At 44.7% G+C, this 27,154-nt stretch overlaps 1 protein-coding gene across 2 annotated transcripts in view; it reads left to right on the top strand.

Moving 5' to 3' along the window:
- Positions 1–27,154, top strand: part of usp43b (ubiquitin specific peptidase 43b) — a 278,525-nt gene that overhangs the window by 241,477 nt on the left and 9,894 nt on the right. For both annotated transcript variants that reach the window (XM_060901590.1, XM_060901589.1), the window contains 3 exons: positions 10,777–10,880; positions 18,240–18,317; positions 18,596–18,725. In XM_060901590.1, the coding sequence (XP_060757573.1) occupies positions 10,777–10,880; positions 18,240–18,317; positions 18,596–18,725 (312 nt within the window). The remainder of the gene's footprint in view (positions 1–10,776; positions 10,881–18,239; positions 18,318–18,595; positions 18,726–27,154) is intronic.

Raw genomic sequence — 27,154 nt, 5'->3', positions numbered from 1 at the left:
TCCTTTGTAGAGCCACCTTTTGCTGCAATTACAGCTGCATGTCTCTTGGGGTATGTCTCTATTAGCTTAGCACATCTAGCCACTGGGATTTTTGCCCATTCCTCAAGGCAAAACTGCTCCAACTCCTTCAAGTTAGATGGGTTGCATTGGTGTCCAGCAATCTTCAAATTATGCCACAGATTCTCAATTGGATTGAGGTCTGGGCTTTGATTAGGCCATTCCAAGACAATTCAATGTTTCCCTTTAAACCACTCCAGTGTAGCTTTAGCAGTATGTTTAGGGTCATTGTCCTGCTGGAACGTGAACCTTCGTCCCAGTCTCAAACCTCTGGCCGACTCAAGCAGGTTTTCCTCCAGAATTGCCTTGTATTTAGTGCCATCCATCTTTCCTTCAGTCCTGACCAGCTTTCCTGTCCCTGCAGATGAAAAACATCCCCACAGCATGATGCTGCCACCACCATGGTGTTCTCAGGGTGTTGGGTTTGCGCCACACGTTGCATTTCCCATGATGGCCAAAAAGATCAATTTTAGTCTCATCTGACCAGAGAATCTTCTTCCATGTGTTTGGGGAGTCTGCACGATGCTGTTGGGCAAACTCCAAATGCGTTTTCTTAAGCCATTACTTTTTTTCTGGCCACTCTTCCATAAAGCCCTGCTCTGGAGTGTACGGCTTAAAGTGGTCCTATGGACAGATACTCCCATCTCTGCTGTGGATCTCTGCAGTTCCTTCAGTGTTATCTTTGGTGTCTTTGTTGCATCTCTGATTAATGCCCTCATTGCCCGGTCTGCGAGTTTTGGTGGGCGGCCTTCTTTTGTCAGGTTTGTAGTGGTGCCATGTTCTTTCCATTTTGCTATAATGGATTTAATGGTGCAGATTTCTGTTTTTTTTTCATCTTATTTATTGTTTGTGTCCCAATAAAAAAGCAATTTGCACCTTTTAAAGTGGTCGGCGTGTTGTGTAACCCCCCAAAAATCCATTTTAATTTCAGCTTGTAATGTGACAAAACAGGACAAACACCAAGGGGGATGAATACTTTTGCAAGACGCTGGACATTCCAACAAGTAATACGTCATGTGACTGGTGGTAGATCTATGTTTCATGCATCAGTGTTCAACCGGTGTTGGAATGCATAAACTCTTAGTGACTTTTGCCATGGTTGTCATCCTGGGTGTTCCACACACTACTGTTTAAAGAGTTTAGAAATCAAGAAAGATATGGGAAAAAATCTAAACCTTTGGGTGCAGTTTTGGGAGAATTATGTCAACAAACAGAGAAAAGACGACTCAGCAAATCCTATCGAAAGTAAAACTGTGACCAGGATGCCATCACAGAAGATAGCACTTGTAGGCCATTGCAAAACAAACTCCGACAAGATCATGTTCAGTGTCCATGTTCATCAGCAGAGAACAGAAAGAGTATTTCCACTGGACACAGGAGCATCAGGACGAGACTACTGAGGAGTTGGATAGGTCAGATGAATCCAGGTTTCTGATTGATCATTATTTGCCACAGACAGCAGGAGTCCATGGAGCCATTCTCTTTGTTGAGAACAGTGTATGCCAGTGATGCCATCGTGATGGTGTGTGGATTGCTTTCCAGGCGGACATTACGCTCCTTCTTCTGGCTGCTCCCGATTAGGGGTCACCACAGCAGATCTTTCGTCTCCATTGCTCCTTGTCTTCCGCATCTTTCTCGACCACACCTGCCACTTTCATGTCCTCTCTCACCACATCCATGTATCTCCTCTTTGGCCTTCCTCGTTTTCGTGTGCCTGGCAGCTCCATCCTCAACATTCTCCTTCCAACATGCTCTGCATCTCTTCTCAGGATGTGCCCGTACCATCTCAGTCTCATCTCTCTTCGCTTAATTCCCAAGCTCTCCACATGTGCTGTCCCTCTGATGTGCTCGTTCCTTATCCTGTCCAACCTCCCATCGCAAACCTTAACATCTTCAACTCCGCCCTCATGTTTGGAAATATATTTTTGCTATAAAAAAGATCTTTGGTGACTGAGGAGTTTTGTAAACTCTTGCAACCCTGTCATTAACTGCCGGTACTCTGCTCCTCCCCTAAGCAGCGTGATTTCTGCCCCAGTGGGCCTCGCTAAGTGTTTGTTACAATTTATTTTTGCTTACTAGATGCCATAATAACTGTGGAGGTTAAGTGGGACAGTAAGCATGCTGCTCCAGGATTACATAGCATCTAGAAACGCAAGCAAATCAACAGAACAGGGGCTTAAATCTGTCAAGTAGCAAAATGTGAAAAATGTCGGGTTTTTTTTTAAACTGCTGATATAAATGCCCATGTGGGCAAGCCGCCAGTGATGATGCACCATGTCACGTGGCATGTCAAGCTTGACTTGTTCCAGAAACATGAGTTTTCACTGCTTCATTGTTCTCTAGATCTGCCTTCCAGATCATTCCAGCACCACCAATTGCTAATCACTTTGGCTAAAAGCACCAGACGAATGAATAAACGTAGGGTTCATGCCCAAGTGAATTCATGCTATGCTGATGGCAAATGTAGGGAAAAACGATGCGAGGAAGTTATACCTAATTATGTAGATACTCAGTGGAGCTCTTCATCTCCTTTTGTTCTATCGCTGTTAGACAGGCACGCTCCTGACCACTAGAGTGTGGTGTTTAGTTTCAGTTCTCTCTCATACTCGGTGTTCTTGTAAGATCTTAGTAGATGTGAGAATATTTTGAAAGTACTTTCATGAGTGTAATTTTTTTGTGTGTGGAACTGGAGTGAAAGTGTTTGGTGTTTTTTCTTTTATTCCCCCCCCTTTAATAATTCACATGCATTGACAGAGAATATGCCTGGTGTATGTATACATGTGAACATTTGTGCATTTAACAGCTCATGTTAGCCTACATTAAGCCTAGGTCACAACCGGACGTACGATTTTTTTGGCCATGCGATTTTTGGCGTTTCCCAAATCACTGCGGGTTTTTTTGTTCATGGAGAAAGACGCACGTTGGCCGTAAGTTTGTCTTGCAGCCTGAAAAAAACGTAAGCACCCGTAGAGTTTGTTTGACATGACAAAGAACCTCTGCGGCCAGTCTACGGCTTGAAAATCAGCACGTCACACACGCGCCCTCCGTGCGTTTCTTGCGTTTTTTGCACGTAGACCGACCGTAGGAGCACGTACGGCCGGTTGTGACCGAGGCTTTACTATAATACATACAGTATCTACAAGCACTAAATGGCATGGAGCTGGAAACACACCTGTTAATTACAGTATCTTTTTTTCATCCCCCGCTGGCCGAAAGGCCCGAAGGGGGATTATGTCGTGGTGATGTCCGTCCCGGGAAGGGTACTCACCTTCTGAAATCAACTCCTCTCACAATTTTTGGAGGAATTTCACGAAACATGACAGGATTCTTTGTTATATCTCAGTAATACGCATATTTATATATAGTTATGGCCTTATAGCATAGATATGACGATGTAATTATGTTTTTGTTTGTGTTGATGTGGCGATGTTTTGTTGTGCTTGTTGTGACGATGTGATGGAACTTCATGTACTGCCATTCTTGGCCAGGTCTCCCTTGTAAAAGAGATTTGTGATCTCAATGGGACAAACCTGGTTAAAATAAAATAAATATATATAGTTGCCAGCAGGGGATATTATGCTCTCCGAGCACTCTTGTTCAAACACGTGACTGAGCAGGGCTTTCTGTTGAAAGTGTTTCTGACATGACTTAGTGTGTGTGAGTAACAATTAGAAAGAACTCCCATTCAGAGGTAATTACTGTTGAATTTACAAACAATACCTGCTTTAGTTTGTTCAGCTCTAACTTGCTATTAAGGTAATGTTGCTGGAAGTAAGCATTTTGCACGATAATAATTCAGCCAGAATATGGGGTTAATGGATATAGCATGTGATTCTGATTTACGGTAATGAACCTAGTAGTTAACATGAGGCTTGGTAGATGTGAAAATAATACTTTCACAAAAGTGGAGTTGATCTTTCTCTGACGTGACCCCGCAGAAGGGAAGAAGCACTCGCCTCCTAAAGTTAAGACCTCGCAAAATGTCTTCTGTTACGCAGTACTGTGGAAAAGTCTTAGGCACACGTAAAGAAATGCTGTAGACCTAAAATGGCTTAAAATGAAATGTTTCAACATTACTATAAACATTTAGTAAGCCGTAATAAATAAAACAAAGTTAATATTTGGTGTGAGACGATCCTTTGCTTTAAAAAGGAAAATGGTAGTCAACCGGTACAGTGAGTGCAGTTTGATAAGGAAACGAGCTGTAGGTTTTGCTGAGCATCTTACAGAACCAGCCGCAGTTCTTCTGGACACTTTACTGTCACACCCGCTTCTTATATTTGCAGCAAAACCCAGCAGGCTTCATTATGTTTTCTCTTTTTTAATCTGAAAAGTGGGTCTCTTATGTAATGTGCTCCTCAGATACAAACAAAAAAGTATTATTTTTCTGTAACATTTAATTTTGTGGGGCGGCACGGTGGTGTAGTGGTTAGCGCTGTCGCCTCACAGCAAGAAGGTCCTGGTTCGAGCCCCGTGGCCGGCGAGGGCCTTTCTGTGTGGAGTTTGCATGTTCTCCCCGTGTCCGCGTGGGTTTCCTCCGGGTGCTCCGGTTTCCCCCACAGTCCAAAGACATGCAGGTTAGGTTAACTGGTGACTCTAAATTGACCGTAGGTGTAAATGTGAGTGTGAATGGTTGTCTGTGTCTCTGTGTCAGCCCTGTGATGACCTGGCGACTTGTCCAGGGTGTACCCCGCCTTTCGCCCGTAGTCAGCTGGGATAGGCTCCAGCTTGCCTGCGACCCTGTAGAAGGATAAAGCGGCTTGAGATAATGAGATGATATGAGATGAGATTTAATTTTGTGCCGGAAAACAAACGTTTGGAACTCTAAAGTGTTGGTTTAGTACCGACTCGATAACGTAGAAGTCATAAAATAGAAAACTATAATAGAGTTTGTGTGAAAAAAAGGATGCCGTAAGACTTTTGTACAATACTGTATATCTCTTGTAAAGCATTTAAATGCTTTGGATGTAAGAAGTCAGCTTTGAGTGATGAGCAGATAATCTTAACGTTTCTTTAGCAACTTTTCGATATGGCTTATATAACAGCAAAGTTTTCTAAATATTCTAAAAACAGCACAATTTCCTACATCTTGACCGTTTCGTTAGTATGGTTGTGCAATCCTGAGAGTCTTGAACATGATTGTGCAAGTACAAAATAAAGTCTGTTTTTATGCGAGTTCTGTTTTATGTCGCTGGACAATTGTAAAAAGCTTTTTGCTGGACGTCGTAGCACGTGTGTGTGAGACCACTAAAATTTGATTTTGCTTTTATTTGGTTCTCACTACTGAGCATGTTTACAGATTTGAAGATTGCAACTGAGAAAAGGTTGGATAATGTGTGTTAAAATGGTGCACACACAAGCTGAGAAACTCATTCTCGATTGTGGAAATCAGAGTCCAGGTCCGCTGCAGCAAGGGGTAAAATTAGAGTTCGACAGGGTGAAAGCAAAATCCTGTAGGATATTTTGGCAGCTACGTACATGGTTACACTTGTTTTAGGTGTACAATATTCAGTTCTCAGATCTTAGGTGAAATGTAGATTAAGATAATGCTCTGGACAAAAAAAATACAGTAATCTTCTCTCATGTCAGATATGTAGACACCACTGTCTTGAGAGAATTCTTGTCCATCTTAGCCCACATGTGTTTCTGAGTGGCCGTTTGGGTGTTCCACCTGTTCTTTTCTGTTGCCCCTTTTCCACCAAAGCAGTTCCAGGGCTGGTTCGGGGCCAGTGCTTAGTTTGGAACCGGGTTTTCTGTTTCCACTGACAAAGAACTGGCTCTGGGGCCAGAAAAACCGGTTCCAGGCTAGCACCAACTCTCTGCTGGGCCAGAGGAAAGAACCGCTTACGTCAGCGGGGGGGGTGGAGTTGTTAAGACCAACAACAATAACAAGACCGCGAAAGATCGCCATTTTTAAGCGACGAGAAGCAGCAGCTGTACAAACGCGAAGTCATCCATTATTATTATTATTGTTGTTGTTGTTGCTGCTGCTGCTTCTTCCGTGTTGTTTTTGCTTCGATATTTGCGCCAAGGTTTATGCAAACGTAGCGACGTAACTGACGTATACAGCGACGTAATGATGTGACTCCCCTTAGCACCGCGAGCGATGGAAAAGCAAACTGGTTCTCAGCTGGCTCGCAAGTTGAACGAGTTGTGAACCAGCACCGGCTCCGAACCAGCCCTGGAACTGATTTGGTGGAAAAGGGGTATATGGGACTGAGTGCCAATACATTTAAACAACCTCTGGCATAGTTTTTATGCATGAATCTTCTGTAAACTAACTAAAGTGGGGAAAATTTGAAGTTCATACCCACACAATAAGCTCCCTTAATGAAATACTTTCTCACTGTCAACTCGGAACAGTGTCAATCCTGACAGGATCCCAATCCAGTCACTCAAGATGAAGTAGTTCCTGTCAGTTCGAAGTATTTCATAAATAATTCAGCTAGAGTTCATAGTGCAATTTTTTTTTTTTTGCACTTCCAAATATCTTTTCTTTGAGGTGTGGTGATTTTGCAGGTCACTCAGACTGCGTTGAGACTGCACCCTGAAACGACCCATATCTGATTTTTTTGCCCATATGCGACCTGTATCCGATTTGTTATTGACAATCTGAACGACACAGATCCGATTTTTTTCACATGCGACCCAGGCCGCTTGGATATGTGGTCCTAATTCCGATGCATATCTGTTATTTTCACATGCGACTGCAGTCTGACCGGACAGGTCGCATTAATGCAACCTACACGTCATCAACAAGAGACAAACGTCACTATTCTGCGTTGGCTAATCCCGCCTCTTTGGTGGAAAACAACATCATTTGTACAGTTTTCAGAATTTAAATAGACTTTTATAGAATTGATCAAGCTAATGGTGGATTTGGTAGGGACCTGGATGTTAAACCATCCTGTATTACAAGATTATAAGATTGTTCTGGAAATTTCCAGTAATTTGACACCTTCGGTCTCATTAGTCTGCTGCCCACATTAATCAGATTATTGTGTGAGTTCCGCCGCCGCCACAAAAACCACATCGCCAGGTCTCGCCTCATCTCCATGCTTTACTTGCAAACTTGAAGAGTGCGCTTTTTTTGTTTACGTATTATGTAGATGTGCTTATTACGTGTCAATTTGCGCATGTGGGACACTTTTGGGTCGTTTTCCGTTCATATTGGAGATCGCATACAAGTCTTATATAATTGGTAATGTGAACGGCCTAACAAAAAAATCGGATTTCACAACAAATCGGATATGGGTCGTTTCAGGTTGCAGTCTGAACGTAGTGTCAGTGTCCCAGTTTTTCCTTTTGCTTGTCGAACCAATCACTCACTGATTTGAGTCCTATAGATGTGCTGAAACGTGGGCGTGTCGGTGCTGCGTTTTGTTTTGAAACAGAGTTCAAAAAGCAGCCATAGTGCTTGGCCAACAACTGATGATCTGATTTTACGCAAAGTTACGTTCATCTAAGTGTGCAACTTATTGACCATAAGGAGCTGCTGATGGGGGATGCCACAACAAAATTCCACTGCTTCCACCATGACCCTTTGATTACATGGTGCAGCCTCACCCTCCACAAGCGGTCAATGAGCTCCCTCTGCTGGATGCTCTGAAAAATACCTGCAGTTTATATAAACGTATGGTATAAGGCTCCCTCAAGGCAGTGGTGGCTCAGTGGGTTACTGATTGGAGGGTCGGGGCGTTGAGCATTAAGCTGCCGCAATTGGGCAAGGCCCTTAACCCTATCAGCTCAACCTATCCTCATCTACCCGACATAGAAATGGAGAAAAGATGTAAGAAGAATGGATAAGGACCATTAACAATTTAGACCAAACATTCAGGGTTGGATTTTTAATTTTTTTTTTCCCTGCTAAAGGGAACTTGGATTTCTCAGCCATTCTTATGTCTATATACGTGAAGCACACTAAATGTGCCGATATCCCAGTACCAGCAGCCTTTCTGACACTGTTGCTCATATTTCAGTTGGAAATATTAGTCCTTCATAAAAATAAATGGAACATTTCTGCATTTGTCTTTTTAAGAACATTTTCAGAGTTCTTTCTCGTCTATTTTTATGCACGCGCTCTCCCAGCAGCAGTCTTTTTTTTTTTTTTTATCTTCAAGCTCAGCCAGCAGAATGTAGAGTTTCATTTAGAAAGGAGAGGAAATCGATTTAATTCTTGGATTGAGCAGTGTTTCATTTTCAGGAGTTCAGTAGATCCTCACAGAATGCAGACGCGCACAGGCAATTTTAAGAACAAGTAGAATATCTGAGTTCAGACAAGGCTGGATATAAATGCAGGTTTATCAGGAAAACCGGAGCAAACAAATCCGAACGGCAAACCAGCAAAAAGAGCCGTGAAGCAAGCTGAGGGCCAGGTGATCTGTAATCTGCACTGGGCACTGACGAACTCGATCAACAGACTAAACAAATCCGAAGCTCAGCAACGTCACTGACCAAAGCTGAAGCAAGACTTGGCAGTGTGTCCGTGAGAGTCTGGGTTATTATCCAGAGCCTGTTCTAAGAGCATGAGGTGGGGATACACTTTGGATGGGACACCAGAGGGAGTTTTTGGGAGTTGAGAGGAAACTGGAGGAATCCACAGTGACGCAGGGAGAAACTTCACACAGACAGTAACCCAAGCTGAGGATCCATATGGATAATTTCCTAACTTGAAACAGTATGCATCACAGAATATTATGGTTTCTCTGAAATGATCAGTACAAAATAACTGCATGCGTTCGTGTCTGGCCTGTAGCATAACTTACAAACAACTGTTTGGCAAAGAACAGAATTACCTCTCGTTTTAGGTACAAGTTCCTCATCTTTCAGTTGGGCTGATGCCTGTTCTGTGTCAGAGTTGCAGGGAGTTTTGCTCGGGGTCACGCTCCTCCGTGCTTGTTTTTGTTACAGCACACTGCCAGCAGGATGAATCAGCTGCCCCAAAGTAGCTTTATAACATTATAAAAAAGTCTGAAGTCCTTCCCATGCCATATGGCGCATCGGGCGGCGCCGATCTCCGTTTCTGCAGCCCTCGGCCTCTCGCCTATTACACAGCTAGGGTTACAGTGGGGGGCCAGTCCTCTGGTAACCACGACAGTTTAACTCCCCTACTCGCATCTGTATTGCAGCGTGCCTTGCCAGATGGTAGTAGGTACCATTTTTATGATGGTCTTTGGTATGACCCAACCGTGAATAGAACTCCCGATCGAGAGGCAGACACGCTATCACTAGGCCACTAGCCGGTCCTATAACATTATAAACAATATAACAAAATCTATCGATTAGATATTTTTTCTGATCTCCTACCATATGTGCTCATGACTGTGCAGCAACTCACAGTTCCAGTCACATCAAGTTTGCTGATGACACGACTGGTGAGTCTCCTCAGTAAAAACGACGAGTCTGCATACAGAGAGGAGGTGCAACGGCTATCGGACTGGTGCAGAGTCACCAAGCTGTCTCTGAATGTGGTCAAAACAAAAGAGGTGGTTGCTGACTTCAGAAGAACACCGAGTGACCACTCTCCACCGTACATCAACGGCTCACTCGTGGAGAACATCAAGAGCACCAAATTCCTCAGTGTTCATCTAGCGGAGAACTTTACCTGGTCCCTCAACACCAGCTCCATGGTCAAGAAAGCCCAACAGCATCTCTACTTCCTACGGAGGCTGAGGAAAACCCATCTCCCATCCTCACAATATTCTATCGAGGGATTATTGAGAGCGTTCTGAGCAGATGTATCATGGTCTGGTTTGGGAAATGCACCATCTCGGATTGCAAGACCCTATAGCAGATAGTGAGGACAGTTGAGAAGATCATCTGAGTCTCTCTTCCCTCTATCACAGATATTTACACCACTTGCTGCATCTGGAAAGCCACTAGCATCGTGGTAGACCCTACACACCCCTCCTGCTGTCTGGAAAAAGGTACCGAGGCATTCGGGCCTTCACAGCCAGACTCTAACAGTTTCTTCCCACATGCCATCAGACTCCTCAGCTCTGAGGGACTGGACTGATGCCCTTTTCATATACTACCTCAATATCTACACTCAGCTCTGCACCTTATGAAGTTTGTGTCTGCACTTTATGTTGTCGTTTATTGTCTGCAGTGTTGCATTCGTTGCACTCTTGCACTTTGTTGTTATATGTAGTCTTGTAGTCCTGTGATGTTTAATGTAGCACCATGTTCCTGGAGAAACGTTTCGTTTTAACTGTGTACTGGACCAACTGTATATGGTTGAAATGACAAGGACCTTGATATGTATCGCCAGATCGCACAGCCTTATCTGGTGGCAACTTCAGTGCACCTTGGCATACATTCTACATGTCTCTGAAACGGTTCTAGAATTCTGAACGCCATTCTTCCAAAAGATATTCCCTCAATTGTATTGATTATTGTGAAGACATCAGTCCCAAATCTTCCATTCAGAGAAAGAAATATTCAGTAAGCACTCGTGTCCTGTGGATAGGGGTGGGGTCGTCCTTGAAGAGACCACGCCCATCGGGATGGGAACGTTTCATCACAAGTTAAAGGTTATGAGTCAGAATAACTTGATATTGATTTGCACTGACCCTTCTCTCGAAGGGGACAAGAGAACGCAAGCCTCTCCACAGCATTACAGAGCCCATCTGTATGCCACCGTCAGTGCCGTTTTTATATTATCATGTTTAGGTACGTTATTTATTAAGTGACCTTGTTCTTGTCTTTATTTTGTTACAGAATAACAGAGTCCTGTTTAAGATCCGCGTTGTCGGGGGATCAGCGTCCTGTAGCTACTTGAGTCCGCAGGACGGACGCCCACTTTACCATCCTGCAGTAGACAGGTAAGAGGGTGCCTTCTTGTGCGAATGATTTGTGGGAGATTTTGGCTTTATAATATTATTTTTAATAGAGTATAGAGTTCAGTGATCAGTAGGTGGAATCCTTGCCATCAGAGGGGCTTGGATGAACGTTTGAACATCTGGCAAAGATGCCTCCTGAAGATGCATTGAAATTCACACTCGCTCTCTTTCTCGGTATTTTTCCATCTACTGCAATACACACACACACACACACACACACACACACACAGAGTCAGTGCTGTAAACTTTTGCTTTATCCCCATGAGAGGTTGTTAATTTGCAATGCCTCCACACACTGACCTACCTGCGAGCTGTGTACAGGAATTAGCAAATGGAATAGTTGTCCTTTACCTGAATAAAAAACCCCTGCTGCATTCTGACAGTTAGTAATGGCAAAGTATTGATTTTTCCCTCTACATTCACATCATGAACAAAGCCTTGAAGTGGAGAAAAGAACTGAATAATAATAAGTTTAGATTGGGTTCTTCAGAAGCTCCGTGCCTAAAGCCAACAAGCATCAAAGTCAAAGCCAGTGTTTTTGCAAAGCTGCATTCAAAGAGCTGACCTGGACTTGGGCCAGTTCTTTATTTACTGCCACAAGATCCAAATAGATTCTTTCCTTTCACAATAGACCTGTTTACATGCTTTTTGTTGTTTTGCATCTTTATGGCGGGAGTAGATCAGTGGTTAAATTGTGTTGTTATTGAGCTCAAACCCATGGACTCCCAAAGAGTTAGTGCTGAGTCCTTGAGAAAGACCTTTGCTATCGATAAAAATGTCTGTCTAGTAAATACTGATTAGTGTAAAAAAAAAAAATCATCAGTGTTAACAACGTTTAATATCGATTGTTACTCCTGGTGGGAAAACTTGCAGCTGGATATAATGTCCATCCATCCATCACGACTTATCCTGTACAGGGTCGCAGGCAAGCTGGAGCCTATCCCAGCTGACTACGGGCGAGAGGCGGGGTACACCCTGGACAAGTCGCCAGGTCATCACAGGGCTGACACATAGACACAGACAACCATTCACACTCACATTCACACCTACGGTCAATTTAGAGTCACCAGTTAACCTAACCTGCATGTCTTTGGACTGTGGGGGAAACCGGAGCACCCGGAGGAAACCCACGCAGACACAGGGAGAACATGCAAACTCCGCACAGAAAGGCCCTCGCCAGCCACTGGGCTCGAACCCAGGACTTTCTTGCTGTGAGCCAACAGTGCTAACCACTACGCTACTGTGCCGCCTGGATATAATGTGTTTTTATATAAACTATTATGTAAGGAATTAAACATGATGGGACGTGCTATAGGGTGGCACGGTGGTGTAGTGGTTAGCACTGTCGCCTCACAGCAAGAAGGTCCTGGGTTTGAGCCCAGCAGCCGATGAGGGCCTTTCTGTGTGGAGTTTGCATGTTCTCCCTGTGTCTATGTGGATTTCCCCCAGATGTCCAGGGTGTACCCCGCCTCTCGCCCATAGCCAGCTGGGATAGGCTCCAGCTGGCCTGCGACCCTGTGCAGGATAAGCGGCTACAGATAATGGATAGATGGGACGTGCTATAATAGGAAAGTAATCAATGATGGTGTATGGCAATTACCACCCTGAAGTTGATTTATTTTTCAATTATAGCAAATCCCAAAGTGTTTCACTCCTCTTATGCCACAGCAATTTGCCAAACTTTACAACTTATTTTAATTAAAGAATGACACATCATACTTTTTATTCCTCTGTAATACTGGGCACCATCAATCAATGAAGGACAATCATGTTTTAAATAAAATGTAACAAATATGATCATTGTTCATAACGAACCTTTAACGAGAACTGAATAAAACCTACAGTGTAGTAAAAACATGAATGTTTTCTTTGATCAGTTTATACTTTTGGCAAAATTGCAGCACTATTACCCTAGTACGGATATATACTGCACCAAATACTGGCGTAGTTAAATTACTAACTACTCACTTAGAAAATGACTACAGTCATGTAATTATATATAATCATCCCAACTAGCTTTTTGAGAAATGGAAGGGACACACATTCAGCATTATGTTTTTGTCGAAATGCTTTAAGAGGGTAATTTAATAGCATACATTTCCAGACTAACAGCATGTTTCTGCTTTTCAGCGTAGTCATCATTTTGGTACAAAGAGGGTTGAACGTCTAAAATTACATCATATATAATATTGCGTTTCGAACAGCATGTACTGTATAATATCAGGAGATCTAATAATCACTAAATTACTCTCCACTTTTATAGTTTTTTTTTTTTTAAATAAAGAACAGAAGACTGATGATGATGTGATCCCATATCTTGATTGTGTCAAGTGATGGGCTTCATTCATAAACATTTTGCAACAGTGATGTACAATAATACATAATGTTTACTGCGATAAAGAGAAATGATGGTTTGGTTTGGTTGAAGGGTTGACTCCTCTTGCCTGATTCTCTTACCTGCTGTTTTTTGGCTTTATTGCACAAGAATCAGAGCAAAAGCCTCTTCAAAACTGGCTCATGAAAGATCTCCAGCACGGACACACATGGCAGGCATGGTGAAGATTTGCTTTTTAAAGGGCACTGAACAAAGCTGGCTAAGTTATTGTTTAGTATTATAAAGTAGTTTGTTAGTATTTTTGAGATTCACAGCGGTATACTACTTTGTTTGTTTGGCATCCTGCACAAAAGCAAACCATTGTTCATCATGTTGCATAGATTATAATGAAGCTAGACTAACTGGCCTAACATCTCCAGGGCCTAAATAAGTAAGTCTAACTGTTTAATAATAATAATAATTATTATTATTATTACTACCACCTTGTCTGGGACAGAGTCCACCGGGGGCGAGGTATTGTTTTCGGTTGGGTTTCTTTGCTCATTTGTTTGTTTCTTTGTTTTTTGTTTTTTTTGTAACCGATGTTACGGGGAAATGGCTGGACCAATCTTGGTGGTGTAGTGGTTAGCGCTGTCGCCTCACAGCAAGAAGGTCCGGGTTCAAGCCCAGCAGCCGGCGAGGGCCTTTCTGTGTGGAGTTTGCATGTTCTCCCTGTGTCTGCGTGGGTTTCCTCCGGGTGCTCCGGTTTCCCCCCACAGTCCAAAGACATGCAGGTTAGGTTAATGTGGGGTGGCCTTGGGCTGAAGTGCCCTTGAGCGAGGTACCTGACCCCTGACTGCTCCCTGGGTGCTGTAGTGTGGCTGCCCACTGGTGTGTGTGTGTGTGTGTGTGTTCACTGCTTCAGGTGGGTTAAATGCAGAGGGTGAGTCTCACTGGGCTTGAAGTGTGCATGTGACAAAGGTTTCTTCTTCTTTCTCTCTTTAATGAAACTTTCAGGATAGATGGGCATTGGTCTCAAGTAGAACCATCAAAATTTTGGAGGTCATCTGGCCAAAGTCAAGGTCACGGTGATCAAAAAGGTTAAAAAAAAAAAAAAAAAAAGCTCTGAGCTCAGACTGCAGGAGTGCTGCCTCGGAAAGACTCCGCCCACAAACTCGCTGTTTGGATCGCTACCTGCCTCATTTGCATACACTGCTGTCATTGGATGGTTTCTTGGTCCTGTTTACATACACAAAGGAAGGGGTTTTGGCCACGCCCACTTTTAAACCCCATTGATTAAAACTTCCCCGCTCTGTTGATTTTTATTACTATAAATATAAATTATAAATAAATGGACTAAAGAAATCACTTTCAGACATGTTTATGCTTATTACAGAGGGAAAGTGCGTTCCACTGAGCTTCCACTGTCTGTACTTTTATATTATTCTACTCTTACCTCTTAGTTTTTAAAACTGAAACCTCCAAATCAAGGCTGACATACATTGTCACAGGGGGCGACAGAATCAGAATCCGAACCATGTTTATTGGCCAAGTATGTTCACACGCAAGGTCACCAAAAGTGCCAAAATCGTTTTTTTCATGGTATCTTCCTTCAGATCCATCATAAGTGCTACTGGGCGAGGTTTGTTTGGTCTGGCAACATGTTGTTGTTTCCATTGTTACTCAGATTCTCTAGCTGGACATGAAATAAAGATGCCAGCTGTTCACAACCAAATTATTTCCATCCATCCATTATCTGTAGCCGCTTTATCCTGTTCTGCAGGGTCGGGGCAAGCTGGAGCCTATCCCAGCAGGCTATGGGCGAAAAGCGGGGTACACCCTGGACAAGTCGCCAGGTCATCGCAGGGCTGACACACAGACAACCATTCACACTCGCATTCACACCTACGGTCAATTTAGAGTCACCAGTTAACCTAACCTGCATGTCTTTGGACTGTGGGGGAAACCGGAGCACCCGGAGGAAACCCACGCGGACACGGGGAGAACATGCAAACTCCACACAGAAAGGCCCTCGCCGGCCACGGGGCTCGAACCCAGACCTTCTTGCTGTGAGGTGACAGCGCTAACCACTACACCACCGTGCCGCCTTATTATTATTATTATTATTATTATTATTATTATTGTTATTATTATTACAACCCCTGGCAAAAAGTATGGAATCACCAGTCTTGGATGAGCACTCATTCAGACGTTTTATTCTGTAGAACAAACTGAGATCACAAACATTATACAATAATAGTCATTCCAAAGTGCAACTTCTTGGCCTTCAGAAAAACTAAAATAAACGAAGAAAATACATTGTGATAGTCAGCAAATGTTACTTTTATAGACCAAGCACAGGGAGAAAAATATGGAATCACTCAATTTTCAGGTAGAAAATAAGGACTCACCCAGTCAATTTCCTTTCCCTAAATTGACACCTGCCTCAGATTAGATCTGCTCGTTAGTCTGCAGTTAGAAAGAGCGCAGTTATCACACCTTGGAGGGCTGCTGGACCAAGTGGATTGGCAAGAATCATGGCTCCAACAAGAGAGATGTCTCTTGAAACAAAAGAGAGGATTGTCAAACTTCTTAAAGAAGGTAACTCTTCACGCATGGTTGCCAAAGATGTGGGCTGCTCACAGTCAGCTGTATCTAAGATATGGACCAAGTACAAACAGGATGGGAAGGTTTTTAAAGCCAAGCGTACTGGTAGACCAAGGAAGACATCAAAGCGTCAAGACAAAAAACTTAAGGCCATATGTTTTGAAAACCGAAAAAGTACAACAAAACAAATGAAGCATAAATGGGAGGAAGCTGGAGTCAATGTACAAGTATGTGACCGAATCGCCTAAAGGAAATGGGATTTTCATATAGGAAAGCTAAAAGAAAATCATTATTGACACCTAAACAGAAAAGAACAAGACTACAATGGGCTAAGGAGAAGCAATCATGGACTGTGGATGACTGGATGAAAGTTATCTTCAGTGTTGAATCACGAATCTGCATTGGACAAGGTGATGATGCTGGAACTTTTGTTTGGTGCCGTTCCAGTGAGATTTATGAAGAGGACTGCCTGAAGAAAACATCCAAATTTCCACAATCCTTGATGATATGGGGCTGCATGTCAGGCAAAGGCACTGGGGAGATGGCTGTGGTTACTTCAATAAATGCACAGGTTTACATTGACATTTTGGACAGTTTTCTTATCCCTTCAATTGAAAAGATGTTTGGGGATGATGAAATAATTTTCCAAGATGACAATGCATCGTGCCATAGAGCAAAAACTGTGAAAGCATTCCTTGGTGAAAGACACATCCAGTCAATGTCATGGCCTGCAAATAGTCCAGATCTCAACCCAATAGAAAACTTGTGGTGGAAATTGAAAAAAATGGTCCACGACAAGGCTCCGGCCTGCAAAGCTGATCTGGCAACTGCAATCAAAGAGAGTTGGCACCAGATTGATGAAGAATACTGTTTGTCACTCATCAAGTCCGTGCCTAAGAGACTGCAAGCCGTTATAAAAGCCAGAGGTGGTGCAACTAAGTACTAGTGATGTGTTTTGAATGTTCTTTTGTTTGTCTGTTTTTCATGATTCCATATTTTTTTCCTCAGAATTGAGTGATTCCATATTTTTTTTTCCCCTGTGCTTGGTCTATAAAAGTAACATTTACTGACTTCCACAATGCTTTTTCTTCATTTATTTTAGTGTTTCTGAAGCCCAAGAAGGTGCACTTTGGAATGACTTTATTATTGTATCATGTTTGTGATCTGAGTTTGTTCTACAGAATAAAACGTGTGAATGAGTGCTCATTCAAGACTGGTGATTCCATACTTTTTGCCAGGGGTTGTATTATTATTATTATTATTATTATTATTATTATGACGATGATGATGCATGCAACAAAAGTAGTTGCAGGTAATGTTTTTATTAAAGTTGGCAAACAAACAAATCTGAGAAACACTTGGCTTAAACTTGTTCAAGGATGGGTAGCTTATCAGGAGATTCACAAACAACATAGCAAAGGCAAAATTACACAAACCTGGAAAACGGACAAGCTCAAATAGCTGATAAAAGGGCTTCGTACAGCAGCTGCAAAATCACAGCACTGAGCAAATAGTTTACAGAGTGAGTGTATGGAGTGTGTGCTAATAAGGATGAGCAGTAATTGAGTCCAGGTGTGTGTGGTCAGTAATCTGGTGATTGTGAACATGACACTGAATGAGAGGCACTGCAAAAAAAATTGAAAACTGAATATGAGGAGAAAATGATCTTGCTGCATGGACAGATTTTTACTTGATAAGACATCGTGGAATAAGTTGGTTGCAATCTAGAACGAGGTTTAATAATCTCAGAATTGGTGTCTTGTATTCTTCTAATAGGAAATGCTCGATCATTTCAACTATTTTCAAGATATTTTCACTTGCTAAGATATTTTTTTGCAGCGTGGTTGGGTTTTGTCCTTGGTGGCTGTATTTGTAGGCCGTGATGTGTTTTGGGAGGTAAAAATTACTTCCATCCATCCATTATCTGTAGCCGCTTATCCTGTTCTATAGGGTCGCACACAAGCTGGAGCCTATCCCAGCTGACTACGGGCGAAAGGCGGGGTACACCCTGGACAAGTCGCCAGGTCATCGCAGGGCTGACACATAGACACAGACAACCATTCACACCTCTGGGTAATTTAGAATAGCCAGTTGATCCAACCTGCACGTCTTTGGAATGTGATTAGAAACCCATGCAGGCAAAGGGAGAACATGTAAACTCCCCACAGAAAGGGCCATGAGGTTCTAATCTAAAACCTTCTCTCGCCAGAAGCGACCATGCTAACCTCTGCACCAACATGCCACCCTAACGAACAGTATAAAAAGTATACTACTAATTAAAGTGTTAGTATTATTGCTGTTCATTTTTCTGATGAAAGTACCAATAATCGTCGACATTATGGGTGGAAAGATATGAAAACTTCACTACAGTGATAAGTCCTGTAATTAATACTAACTAGTTTTTCCGTGTGATTGCTCAGAGCTCTAAAGCTGTGTGGCTCAGGCGGTCCTCCACATGTGAAGCTGATTGTGGAGTGGGAGCACAGAATAAAAGACTGGTGAGTCAGTCCATTGTCATCTAATCAGTCACATTAGGACTGTTTTAAGCTCAGAACAATGTATTCAGTTTTTCCACTCTGACACATTGAGAAAAAAATTGAGATACAAAGCAAGACTTGATTTTGAATTCTTTAAAATGCTGATCTTGTTCATTGTGAATATGAACAGATCATTGGTAATGATCAGTACTAGTTATATAAGATTGTGTGAAAATACATATAGGTACAGGAGGTAAGTATTGTTTGTGTCATTAGATTTTGTGTGTGTGTGTGTGTAGTCTCTTTGGTAACATTCAGGAGGAGGTGGTGAAGGATTGTGAGAGTGTTCGAGCCCAGCAGCAGCAGCATGTTCAGCAACATAGCTGCACACTGGATGAGTGCTTTCAGCTTTATACTAAAGAAGAGCAGGTAACACACACGGTCCAAAACAAGCACGTTGAAAAACTTTATCAACAATACCGCCATTTTAAAAGTTATGATATTGCTAAAAATAGGCTTACCTGGACTGGATATTCACTTATGATGTAACCAGTTCACTAGTACATCATTTTCCCAGAGCCATCAAATTCTAAAAAAAGGCTAGAAGGCTTCTAGCCTTTTTTCGAATTTGATGGCTTTGGAAAAATGAAAAACTGGGCACCACTATATTTTCTCTCTCTCTGTGTGTTTTTATTCACTGTGCTGTAATGTTGTAATGTACATGTGACAAAAAAGGCTTCTAATTCTAAAAATCTAATTAGGAATTTTCTGTAATCATGTGGATTTTTTTATTAATTTTTTAGTTTTATCCTTAATTATAATTAATAATTAACTCAAAATTAAAGAGTAAAAAGAGGGACAAACAAAGGAGGCAAAAATCAAAAGGAAAAGTAAAAAAAAAAAAATGAACAGAGCCCGCGTGTTGGGAGAAGTCTACCTTATTTTTAGATTACCATGGTTTTCTTTGTTTTATATGTGAGCCATTTTCTCCAGCCTTTTATAAAAGCTTCTTCCTTCATTTTCAACTTGTATGTAAGATTTTCCATCACGAGTATATCATCTATGATTGACAACCATTGTTTGTAACTTGGTGCTTCAGTCTTGAGCCAGTTCTTAGTAATGGCCTTCTTTCCAGCTGCCAGGAGGATCTTGACCAAATATTGGTCTCCTACATGAACAGTTCCTTCCAAATGTCCAAGGTATAAAACAAGACAAGCTTTAGGAATTGCATACTTCACAGAGAGCTGAGTGCACATCCCCCCCAGAAAGGCTGTATATTCCTGCATTTCCAGAAAATGTATGGGGGGTCTGGATCCAAGAAGCCTTTGTCACCCGTACACTCAAGCACAGACTTATTCAAAGTTTGTTGGCATTTATATCATGAGTTTTACCAGAGTTTATTACGTTGGCTTGCGGGAACTCCCGACTTGCTGCTCTACCGTCCCACCGGAAGTCCTCACCATGTGAATTTTACTGGCAACAAAATGCACAAATCAACAGACTTCACTTTTATGAAGTCTTAATCGAACTTGGCAAACGCAACTTTTTGCCAAAGTAATCCTGAGCCCATGTGGTGATATCAGCTATAGATGAATGATGGTTCTTGATGCAGTGCCGTCTGAGGGATCAGAGATCATGGGTGTTTAGCTTAGGCTTGTACGCTTGGCCTTTACACACCGAAATTCCTCCAGATTCCTTGAATCGTTTAATGATATTCACCGTAGAGGGTAAAATATCCAAATTCCTTCATATCTTTCTTTGAGCAACATTTGTTTTTAAACATTTCAATTATTTTCTCACACATTTGTTGACAAACTGTAGATCCTCAGTACATCTTTGCTCCTCAGAGACGAGGCCTTTCCCGGATACTGATTTTGTACCAAATCATGATTACGGTCACCTGTTGACATCACCTGTTTCAATTCACATCATTACTTAATTGTTTTACCTCATTACTAGCCCGACATTTCGCCTGTCTCAACTTTTTTTGGAATGTGTTGCAGGCCTGAAATGCAGGAATGGATTGTAACGGTTCAATACTGGTGGGTGGAGCACAGAGGACGGCAGGACAGAGATCAGGTTCAAATGAGCGTTTATTGTTACACTTTTCAGTCTAACCATTACTCAAACAGACACACACACGACGGGTGTCTCGTTCAGGGCTTTTCTCTGCTCTCCCTCCTTATATAGGGCGCGGTCACTGGGAAGACACACAAACACAGGTTAATTGCTCTCAGGTGTAGTGATTCTGCCACTTACCTTCCCTGACTCCGCCCTCCTGTCACAGACCGGCGCTTGACCACGCCCCCGCTGCCACATACCCCCACTGCCCGACTCAGGCCGGGCGGCCGTCTGGCCTGCAGCCGACCCCCCCCGACGGGACCACCTTGAAATTAAAGGGTTGGAGTGCCAGATACCAACGGGTGATCCGCGCGTTGGCATCTTTCATGCGGTGGAGCCACTGGAGGGGTGCGTGGTCCGAACAGAGGGTGAAAGGGCACCCCAGCAGGTAGTACCGGAGGGCGAGGACCGCCCACTTGATGGCCAGACACGCTTTCTCTATGGTGCTGTAGCGCCCCTCACGCACCGACAGCTTCCTGCTGATATACAGGACAGGGCGGCCCTCCCCCTCCACCTCCTGGGACAAAACCACCCCCAGCCCTCTGTCCGACGCATCGGTCTGCAACATAAAGGGGAGAGAAAAGTCAGGGGAGTGTAGAAGTGGCCCCCCACACAGTGCAGCCTTTACCTCTGAAAAAGCCCGTTGGCATTGCTCCGTCCACTGGACCAGATCTGGTGCCCCCTTTTTAGTGAGATCAGTCAGCGGGCTGGTGACGTCCGAATAATTAGGTATTAACCTACGATAATAGCCACCCAGCCCCAGGAACTGCCTCACCCCCTTTTCGGTCTTGGGCCTTGGGCAGGCCGCAATCGCTGCCGTCTTATTAATTTGGGGACGCACCTGCCTGTTGCCCAAGTGGAAGCCCAGATACCGTACTTCCACCCGCCCAATTGCACACTTCTTTGGGTTGGCTGTGAGCCCCGCTCGTCTCAGCGACCTAAGGACGGCCCTCAGATGTTCGAGGTGTCTCTGCCAGTCATTACTATAGATAATATCATCCAGATAGGCAGCCGCATACGTGGTGTGAGGGCGGAGGACTCTGTTCATCAGCCGCTGAAACGTAGCGGGTGCCCCAAACAGCCCAAACGGAAGGGTGACGAATTGGTGTAAACCAAACAGTGTGGAAAAGGCCGTTTTCTCTCGGGATAGTGGAGTTCAAGGGGATCTGCCAATATCCCTTCGTCAAATCCAGCGTCGAATAAAAGCGAGCAGTGCCGAGTCGATCGAGCAACTCATCAATACGAGGCATCGGGTACGCATCGAATTTAGACACCGCGTTGACTTTTCTGTAGTCCACACAGAACCGGACCGACCCGTCGGCCTTGGGTACCAAGACCACCGGGCTGCTCCAGTCACTGTGGGACTCCTCGACGATGCCCATTTCGAGCATGGTCTCGAGTTCTTCCCGAACCACCTTTTTTTTTTTGTGTTCGGGTAACCTGTAAGGGTGGCTACACACTACTACCCCCGGGGGCGTCTCTATGTGGTGCTCTATGAGGTTGGTGCGACCAGGCAGGGGCGAGAACACATCCGAAAACTCGGTCTGCAACTGGGCGACCTCCGTGAGTTGGGGCGGGGAGAGGTGGTCTCCACAGGGGACCGGAGAGGTGCGTGATGCCAATGCCCTATTTTGAACATCCGGTCCCAGCTCCGCCTTCTCCGGAACCACCGACACCAACGCCACGGGGACCTCCTCATTCCAGAGTTTAAGCAGGTTGAGGTGGTAAGTTTGTAGTGCCCCACCCCTGTCCATTCGCCTCACCTCATAGTCGACGTCCCCGACTCGCCATGTGACCTCAAAGGGCCCTTGCCACTTGGCGATCAATTTGGAGCTCAAAGTGGGCAACAGTACAAGTACTTTATCTCCCTGGGTGAACTCTCTAAGGCGCGTACCCTTATTGTACAGGCGGGCTTGCCGTTCCTGGGCCTGCTGGAAATTCTCCTGGGTTAGGTGGGTGAGCGTGTGGAGTTTTGCGCGCAGGTCCATAACGTATTGAATTTCGTTCTTGCTTTGTGAAGGTCCCTCCTCGCAATTTTCCCGCAGCACATCTAGGATGCCGCGCGGCTTATGCCCATATAATAATTCAAACGGGGAGAACCCCGTGGAGGCCTGGGGGACCTCTCGCACTGAGAACAACAAGGGCTCGAGCCACTTATCCCAGTTACGTGCGTCCTCAGTTACGAATTTTTTAATGATATTTTTGAGGGTGCGATTGAACCGTTCTACTAAACCGTCCATTTGTGGGTGATACACACTGGTGCGGATCGGCTTAATCCCCAATAACCCATACAGTTTGCGCAGTGTCCGTGACATAAACGTGGTGCCTTGATCAGTCAGAATCTCTTTCGGGATTCCGACTCGGGAGATAACATGGAAGAGTGCCTCTGCAATACTGCGTGCTGAGATATTGCGCAGAGGCACTGCTTCCAGGTATCGCGTTGTATAGTCCACCAGAACTAATATAAAGCGGTACCCTCGTGCTGACCGATCTAATGGCCTGACGAGATCCATCCCAATTCTCTCAAACGGGGTCTCGATCAATGGAAGAGGGCGCAAAGGCGCTTTTGGAATGGCCGCTGGATTTACTAATTGGCATTCGCGGCATGCCGTACACCACCTACGAACATCACCGCGAATCCCCGGCTAATAGAATCGGGCTATTATTCGGGCTAGTGTTTTATCCTGCCCTAAGTGTCCAGCCATGGGATTAAAGTGAGCCGCCTGGAATACCAATTCCCGGCGGCTCTTTGGAATTAAAAGTTGCGTGACTTGCTGTTTAGTTTGAGTGTCCTGCGTCACTCGGTATAACCTATCCTTCATAATTGCGAAGTAGGGGAAGGATGGGGTGGCGTTCGGCTGGAGCGTTTGACCATCGATTACTCTCACTTGGTCAAACGCATGTCGCAGAGTCTCATCTCACAATTGTTCTAATGGGAAATCCGCGAGGGATTCCCCAATAGAGAGAGGAGGAGCCAGCGGCTCCTCACTCCAACGCGGAGATGACGTAGACGGCTCTGTGACAGCTGCTCCCGCCAAAGCGACACCGGGACCTCCCCCTGTCAAATGGCAGGACCCACTCTTTACTAAGCGTGTCATTAACCCTTGAAATCCCGGCCAATCAGTCCCCAAAATTAAAGAGTGGGTAAGGCGAGGATTAACCGCCGCCTTCACTATAGATTTTTCCCCTCTGAAAAAAATGTGGACCGACACCAAAGGGTAGCTGTGAACATCCCCGTGCACACATAACACCTTCACCCCCTGTGCTCCCCCCAATGCCTCATTTTGCACCAGGCTTTGGCGAATTGAGGTCTGATTACAACCCGAATCCACCAACGCCTGATATGTAGCCCCTTGGATACTCACCGGTATGCGATACGCTCCGGCCCGATCGAGGGCGGCCTCTGGCGCGTCGGGGATCCGAACCACCGCGCCCACTTCCATTGCCGTGCACTGTTGTTGAAGGTGGCCCGGCTCCCCGCAGCGCCAACAAACCGGCCCGGGCTTTCCCTCTGCACCGGTGTTCTGGGGCTCACTCACCTGAGGGGGGGAGAGACAGACACAGAAGGGAGAAATGGGAGGGCACCGCGGGTGCGGCGGGCCGGCTGGGGTGGTGCCGGCCCCCATCTCCGCGGTGGGGGAATGGGGCGAGGACGGGACACAGAAGGAGGGGGAGAGAGAGAAGAGTAGCTGCCGTCTGCTGTCCTGCTGCCGGAACAGCCACCAGATGATCCTCCGCCAGCTCGACTCCCTGATCCAGTGACGCTGGGCAGTGGCACTGGACCCACTCTGCGGTTCCTGCTGGTAAGCAAGCGATGAACTGTTCCAGCACCATCTGGTCGATGATCCCCTCGGCATTGCGATCGTTGGCCCTCAGCCACCGCGAGCAGGCGTCCCGGAGCTGCTGGCCGAACGCGAACGGCCGGCCGACCTCCTCCAAGTGCAGAGCGCAGAAGCGCTGGCGCTGCTGCTCTGGCGTGCGCCCCACGCGCTGGAGGATGGCCCGGTGGAGGTCCGCGTAGGCCAGCCGGCGGTCGGCGGGGAGCTGTAGCGTGGCCAGCTGTGCCTCTCCCGTTAGCAGGGGGAGGAGGCGCGCCGCTCCATCAGCCACCCCGAGGATTCTGCGACCTGTTCAAATAGCGTGATGAATGCCTCGGGGTCGTCCTGCGGGCCCATCTTGGTGACGGTGAGGGGAGACGAGCCCGCGGCCGGAGCGCTGATGGACCCCGCCGACGCGAGGAGGTGCCGGAACGCCTCGTGGTCTTCCTGCTGGGCCAGCACCAGGGCTTCGAAGCGCCGCTCTTGTTCCTTCCGGAGTGTGACGAGCGCCTGGTGCTGGCTTTGCTGGGCCGTGGTGAGGGCGTGGACCAGGTCGGCGAACGGGGAGGACTCCATGGGGCTGATCGGTTGGTGCTCCAGTCTGGATCCCGGGTTTCGGCACCACTGTAACGGTTCAATACTGGTGGGTGGAGCACAGAGGACGGCAGGACAGAGATCAGGTTCAAATGAGCGTTTATTGTTACACTTTTCAGTCTAACCATTACTCAAACAGACACACACACGACGGGTGTCTCGTTCAGGGCTTTTCTCTGCTCTCCCTCCTTATATAGGGCGCGGTCACTGGGAAGACACACAAACACAGGTTAATTGCTCTCAGGTGTAGTGATTCTGCCACTTACCTTCCCTGACTCCGCCCTCCTGTCACAGACCGGCGCTTGACCACGCCCCCGCTGCCACATGGATGTACAACCCCGATTCCAAAAAAGTTGGGACAAAGTACAAATTGTAAATAAAAACGGAATGCAATGATGTGGAAGTTTCAAAATTCCATATTTTATTCAGAATAGAACATAGATGACATATCAAATGTTTAAACTATGAAAATGTATCATTTAAAGAGAAAAATTAGGTGATTTTAAATTTCATGACAACAACACATCTCAAAAAAGTTGGGACAAGGCCATGTTTACCACTGTGAGACATCCCCTTTTCTCTTTACAACAGTCTGTAAACGTCTGGGGACTGAGGAGACAAGTTGCTCAAGTTTAGGGATAGGAATGTTAACCCATTCTTGTCTAATGTAGGATTCTAGTTGCTCAACTGTCTTAGGTCTTTTTTGTCGTATCTTCCGTTTTATGATGCGCCAAATGGTGAAAGATCTGGACTGCAGGCTGGCCAGTTCAGTACCCGGACCCTTCTTCTACGCAGCCATGATGTTGTAATTGATGCAGTATGTGGTTCGGCATTGTCATGTTGGAAAATGCAAGGTCTTCCCTGAAAGAGACGTTGTCTGGATGGGAGCATATGCTGCTCTAGAACCTGGATATACCTTTCAGCATTGATGGTGTCTTTCCAGATGTGTAAGCTGCCCATGCCACACGCACTAATGCAACCCCATACCATCAGAGATGCAGGCTTCTGAACTGAGCGCTGATAACAACTTGAGTCGTCCTTCTCCTCTTTAGTCCGAATGACACGGCGTCCCTGATTTCCATAAAGAACTTCAAATTTTGATTCTTCTGACCACGGAACAGTTTTCCACTTTGCCACAGTCCATTTTAAATGAGCCTTGGCCCAGAGAAGACGTCTGCACTTCTGGATCATGTTTAGATACGGCTTCTTCTTTGAACCATAGAGTTTTAGCTGGCAACGGCGGATGGCACGGTGAATTGCGTTCACAGATAATGTTCTCTGGAAATATTCCTGAGCCCATTTTGTGATTTCCAATACAGAAGCATGCCTGTATGTGATGCAGTGCTGTCTAAGGGCCCGAAGATCACGGGCACCCAGTATGGTTTTCCGGCCTTGACCCTTACGCACAGAGATTCTTCCAGATTCTCTGAATCTTTTGATGATATTATGCACTGTAGATGATGATATGTTCAAACTCTTTGCAATTTTACACTGTCGAACTCCTTTCTGATATTGCTCCACTATTTGTCGGTGCAGAATTAGGGGGATTGGTGATCCTTTTCCCATCTTTACTTCTGTCATGTAAATGACCTATTGCCAATTGACCTAATGAGTTGCAATTTGCTCCTCCAGCTGTTCCTTTTTTGTACCTTTAACTTTTCCAGCCTCTTATTGCCCCGTCCCAACTTTTTTGAGATGTGTTGCTGTCATGAAATTTCAAATGAGCCAATATTTGGCATGAAATTTCAAAATGTCTCACTTTTGACATTTGATATGTTGTCTGTGCTCTATTGTGAATACAATATCAGTTTTTGAGATTTGTAAATTATTGCATTCCGTTTTTATTTACAATTTGTACTTTGTCCCAACTTTTTTGGAATCGGGGTTGTATATTAACAAATGAAATGAAGCTGACTAGACAAAACATGAAACATCTTGGGTTCATTCTGTCTGCAATGAAATACAAGTCAAAGTAAATTTAGAAAGCACTGCTTTATTTATTTGCATTTTCCATACCGTAGCAACTTTTCCTGATTTTGGGGTTGTACATTTTTATTTTTTATTTTTTTGTACAGTCTGAAGGATCTCCAAGCTAACAAACGGTAACAGTTTGAAAAAGTAAGATTTACAGTGGTGCTTGAAAGTTTGTGAACCCTTTAGAATGTTCTATATTTCTGCATAAATATGACCTAAAACATCATCAGATTTTCACACAAGTCCTAAAAGTAGATAAAGAGAACCCAGTTAAACAAATGAGACAAAAATATTATACTTGGTCATTTATTTATTGAGGAAAATGATCCAATATTACATATCTGTGAGTGG

This window comes from Neoarius graeffei, chromosome 20, assembly GCF_027579695.1.
Source record: "Neoarius graeffei isolate fNeoGra1 chromosome 20, fNeoGra1.pri, whole genome shotgun sequence".
Lineage (NCBI taxonomy): Eukaryota > Metazoa > Chordata > Actinopteri > Siluriformes > Ariidae > Neoarius > Neoarius graeffei.
The sequence above is the reverse complement of the archived record's forward strand: the minus strand, read 5'-3'. Positions and strand labels throughout refer to the sequence as shown.